Source organism: Microtus ochrogaster, chromosome 7 (assembly GCF_000317375.1).
Source record: "Microtus ochrogaster isolate Prairie Vole_2 chromosome 7, MicOch1.0, whole genome shotgun sequence".
In the NCBI taxonomy this organism is placed as follows: domain Eukaryota; kingdom Metazoa; phylum Chordata; class Mammalia; order Rodentia; family Cricetidae; genus Microtus; species Microtus ochrogaster.
In genome coordinates this window covers 26,149,363-26,154,454 of record NC_022014.1, presented here as the reverse complement: position 1 = coordinate 26,154,454, position 5,092 = coordinate 26,149,363, and the positions used below count along the sequence as shown (strand labels likewise).

Sequence of the window (5,092 nt, the reverse complement as noted above, 5' to 3'; positions counted from 1 at the left end):
AAAAAAAAAAAAAAAAAAAGACATTAGGAGTCAGGACTGCTGTTCATTCAGTGACAGTGTGGGCTACATAATGAGACTTCATCTAAAAATGGAGTAGGGGAGAAACTGGGCACATGTTTTAGCAATAGAATACTTGTTTAGCATGTATGGCACCTAATATTAGAAAACAAAACGAAGCTTTTAACAAGTTTTGGCAGGGATGCGTGGGGAAACTGAAGCTCAAATGCATTTCTTGTGGGACTATACAGTGGTGCAGAGACATTAAAGGGAATTTGGCAGTTTCCCAAAAGTTAGCAATCACCATGTGAGACAGCAAATCCACATCTAGATACATACTAAGGAAGCTGACAACATATTCGCCAACGTTAATACGGGAGATCTCTATAAGGGTGAAAACAGGGCCAGCAAGATGGCCAAGTGGATACAAATGCTGGTTGTCCAAGTCTGACAACTGGAGTCTAACCACTGGAACGGAGGTATAAAAGCCAAATGCAGTGGTGTGCATCTGTAATCCCTACACTCCCACAGCAAGGGCAGAGATAGAGGCAGGCCAGTCGGTCTCAAATACACAGCTAGGGAGAAACAAGAACAAGGTGGGAACTGAGTCCAGATTTTCTCCTGAACTTCGTATGTCCAAGCTGTGGCACACACACACTGTAAGCATACACACTGACCAAATAAAATTCTTAAAGTGGAAATAACTCAAATCTATTAAATGCAGTATTTAAACATGCAATTATTATTTGGTCATAAAAAAGAATGAGCCCTCAGTGTGGTGGCAAAAGCCTTTAATCTTTGCGAGTTCCAGGCCAACCAGGGCAATGTAGTAAGACCCAGTCCTTAAAAAAAAAAAAAAAAAAAAAAAAATGGATTGGCCATATGATGATAAACTACAGATGAAAAATCTCTAAGCCAAGTAAAAGCCAGACTAAAAAAGAACATGTGTCAGGTGTGTGATTCTACTCACAGAAGGGCAAATCAGTAGGAGCAGAATGTATGCAGGAAATGCCAGGGGCTGTGGGGAGATAGAGAAGGGAGAGGGGTTGCTGATGGGCAGTTTCCTTTGAGGAAGAGCAAAATGTTCTGAAATTAGATGGTGATGTCATACTTGTACACTTTAAAATAAGTTTCTGTGATAATTATACCTCAAAAAAAAATACTGACTGCATAAGTGAACACGTCTGCTTTCCTAATAGACTGTGTGACAGTCGGAGACATCTTGGATTCTTCAGCACCTGGCCAAGGTAGGACCCATGGTAGCAGTCAATAAATGGAGGTCAAATATTGCATACACAGGGCTCAACAGATACTAGTACATACTGGATAAGGATCATCCCAGAGGTGGAAGTGTTATGCCAACACTTGCACATACATCCGCGACAGCGGTGTCCGATGGAGGTAGGCTAGAGTCCGCTCGTGCACTCAAATGGCAAGATTTCAGACCAGCTTTGCTTCTACCTCTCTCTGACCCTGGGTAGGTCCCTTGCTCTTCTGGGCTGTCTGACATCTAGAGAAGGAACTGAGTGATCTGTAATGAAATGCAGCTTCCTAATTCTCCTAAATGATCAGTGGCCAGCTTGAAATTTCTGTCAGCCCAGTCACCAGCCTTAGACTTGCCCTGCATTTTACTTCCCCAAACAAAGTGAGAGGCAGTTTCTTTGGCTAGAAAAGTAACATCTTTAAAATTACTAGGCGCTGGAGAGCTGGCTCGGTGGTAAAGAGCAGCGGCTGCTCCCCCAGGCTCCCGGCACCCTTAATGCACGTCACAACCATCCACACCTCCAGGTCCAGGGGATTCGAAAGTCTCTTCTGGCCTCCCTGGGCACCAGGCACACAGGTGGCTCAGTGATGTACAAGCAGGTAAAACACATACACACACACACACACACACACACACACACACACACACACACACAATTTTAAGACAAATTTAAACATTAGGCTGGAAGTTCTACCCATATCTTCTAAGGATTTTAGTCAAATGACATTTTTCAGTCCCTTCAGTTGTTAAAAGGAGGGAGGGAGGGATGACAGCAGGATGAAATTAATTTGATAAATGTTCTTAGGAGGACTAACATATGCAATTTTATTCTAAGTTTTGTTTCGTCTTGTTTTTGAGCCAGCCTGGCCACAAATACCTGGCTCAGCGAATCTTCCTGTCTCTGCCACTCCAATAGCCAGGACCACAAAATACCACCACTTCTGGCTTACTGTAGGTATTAAAAAGACTATAAGGGTTACTTGCTTTCCTGTGCTCTAACTTCACCTCCCCCCCTTCATTATCTTTTAAGAAAAGCAGACAAGTGCATAGACTAGAACCAAAAACGACTCAAATTCATTTTAGGGGAGACGGGGTGGGCGAAGCAAAGGTTATTTCGGATCACTCTAAAGTGACTGAAAGCACGGGAGCTCTACAGCCCAGGTAGACTTCTGAATGTACCCATTAACTAACGAAACACATCTTACTCTAAATCAGTCACACAAAGCGTGCGGGTACGTAACTAGCCGAGCCGCAAACCAGGACCGTGCAGCCGTGTCCTTGCCGCCGCAGTCTGAAGAATGTGGATTGCCAGGGCGCGGGTGAATAAACTAACGGATAAATGCAGGGCGTTTGCTCAGGAGGAAGAGGTGGGAGAGCCTCGCTGATACCTGCGAAGCCGCTATAGTGCGCCCCAGGTTCGTAGTGCCTCCGGCCTGAGGACACGTCGTAGACGCGGCCGAGCAACGCCAAGTACAGACCCGGGTCCCCTGGGCCGCCGCGATAGCGGGCTAGCTCCTCGGGTACGAAGAGGCGAAGGCCAGAGGGGGGACCCTCTGGGCCCCACCAGTCCATCAACCACACGGTCATGACCGCCGCCGCCGCCGCGACCAGGCTCAGCACCACGCCAAGCCCACATAGCCTGAGCATCTACCCGGCAGCACACAAGCAGCCACTTCCGAAGTGGCCACCTCTTTAACCACAACGAAGATGGCGGAGACGCCGACCGTGACGTCACAGCGAGACGCTCGACAAGCTTCAGAGTAAAGAGCACTCTTCGGCTCCGACTCTTTCTCGTCCTTTTCCAGCATAGTTTCAGAACCTGAACCGTGGAGAAGAAAGTGGAACTGCACTGAAAGACCGTCTTGGCGTACAAGTTATCCGCCCTCAACAAAGATGGCGGCTAAGGAGGCTAGACGTTGACTAATCCATAGCAGGCGTGTTCTTAGGCCTCATCTAGCTGTCGTGAGATGGTAGAATCCGCTTGACGTCTCCGTTGCGACAGCAGGCCTCGCTCGACGGCCAGGAAGCCGGAAGTCGCTGCCGCCGCCGTCGTCCCCACCCCGTCCCCGCCCGCCTGGAGCTGTCGGAGGTTGACAGGTCGTGGCTGGGAGGCGGCGGCGGCGGCACCTCCGAGCACCCAAGACGGAGGCCCCATGGGGAACGCTCCGAGTAACAGCAGCGAAGACGAAGCGGCGGCCGCCGGGGCTGAGGGCTGGAGCCCACATCAGGACTGGGCTGCCGACTCCGGCACGACCCCCGGTCCCGGCCCCGCGGCCGCGGCGCTGCCGCCCGCTGCTGCTCTGTTGGAGCCCGCCCGGCTGCGAGAGGCTGCGGCTGCGTTGCGGCCCGCACCTCCCTGCGAATCCCTGGTGTCGAGGCACCACGGCGCGCTATTGCGCTGGCTGGAAGAGCGGCTGGGCCGCGGTGAAGAATCTGTCACCCTGGAGCAGTTCCGGGAGTTGCTGGAGGCTCGCGGCGTTGGCTGTTCCGGCGAGCAGTTTGAGGAGGTCAGGGTGGGCTGGCGAAAGCTGGCTTGGGGGCAGGGTGGTGGCCGATAAGGTCGTGAAGAGGTGGGCGGTTGCTTTGCGGAGGCCAGCCAGGAAGTCACTGGGTCCTCAGGTTCTTAGAATGGAAGCATGGGGTTACCCGAACCCATTCGGAGTGCATCACTCTGGACTTTTGCTACGTCTCTCACCTTTACTAGAGGTGTGGAAAGTCCAGGCTACGTTGGCTTTGCTCCAAAAAGAGGAACGAGCAGAAATGTCTCTGCATGTGGTAGGCCGACGTTTGTGTCGTTGACAGACAGGCTTAGTTGCTTGCTGGAGGTTATCAGGGTATAAGACAATTATGAGAAAGGATGTGCAAAGATCAAGGGAGTGGCCGTAAAAGCCATTTCGTTGTACTGGTCTGTACAGATCTTTCAGAGAACGATCTCAGTCAATGTGGAAGGAGGGTAAGGATACATTGAAAAGACTCCACGAGCCATCCTCGTCTATAAAGTACTCCTTTCTCCAAAGTACACACTTGATTTTAGATCGTTGAAGAACTTCTTCCAGACTCATTTAAACCCTGTGAGACTTAAAGTTGACAGGGAAGCATGTTTCTTGTACTTGTGCAGTTTCTCCCCATATCTGTACTGAACACTTCGGTTTAGGATTTGGAAAAAACTGACCCAGACTTACCCTGTAAATCATTTCATTAGCAAAGGTGAGAACATCATACAAACCTCTTTTTTTCCCCTTATGTCCCTATTACCCTGTTCCCTGAAGCCTTATTAAGTCCACAATGTTAGGACAAAAAGGTGTTTAAGTGAGTAAACCATGTAAAATTGTCAGTCATTGAATGGTTAGTTTGTAGAGCAAGAAACCAACTATCACTTGTAGCATCTTTATAAAATTCTGTTTTCCCTAAAACAGAGAGTTTTGAAATATTTCAAGGATGTTGCCTACAAATGATGAAAATATTTACATAATATATTTTGTAAGTTTTCCTCTAAAAACTGCCTTTAATGCGTTCTAACTCTCAAAATATGGTGGCACAAACCTGTAATACCAGAATTTGAAAGGTAGTGGCAGGAGGATCAAATCAAGGTCATCTTTGGCTACAAAGTCAGTTTGGGTACAGCCTGGGCTACATAGAGTAGCACTGTCTCAAAAGTGTAGAACATGTATGCATTCATATTATATACACACATATAGTCAGTTAATGAAAGGTCTCCATTAAAATAAAATTCCCAAGCTGTTCATGGTGAGCACACATACATGATTCTAGCACTCGAGAGGCTGAGGTAGGCAAGTAAAAAAATCCTAGAATATTCATAATATTTTCACT

The 5,092-nt window shown here is 48.2% G+C and overlaps 2 protein-coding genes across 8 annotated transcripts in view; one reads left to right on the top strand and one right to left on the bottom strand.

The window, feature by feature from the left end:
• LOC101987582 (neuferricin) overlaps positions 1–3,057 on the bottom strand; it is a 35,956-nt gene extending 32,899 nt beyond the window's left edge. For all 6 annotated transcript variants that reach the window (XR_003377117.1, XR_003377116.1, XR_003377115.1 and 3 more), the window contains exon 1: positions 2,650–3,057. Coding sequence is in view for 2 of the 6 variants with exons in the window: in XM_005349619.3 (XP_005349676.1) it covers positions 2,650–2,908 (259 nt within the window). In the remaining 4 variants the exon portion in view is untranslated. The remainder of the gene's footprint in view (positions 1–2,649) is intronic.
• Positions 3,058–3,320: 263 nt separating this feature from the next.
• Positions 3,321–5,092, top strand: part of Zzef1 (zinc finger ZZ-type and EF-hand domain containing 1) — a 127,134-nt gene continuing 125,362 nt past the window's right edge. Inside the window, exon 1 of one of the 2 annotated variants that reach the window (XM_013347310.2) lies at positions 3,321–3,768. In XM_013347310.2, coding sequence (XP_013202764.1) covers positions 3,415–3,768 — 354 coding nt within the window. In that variant the 5' untranslated portion in view covers positions 3,321–3,414. The remainder of the gene's footprint in view (positions 3,769–5,092) is intronic. The other variant, XM_026780042.1, reaches the window with a different exon arrangement.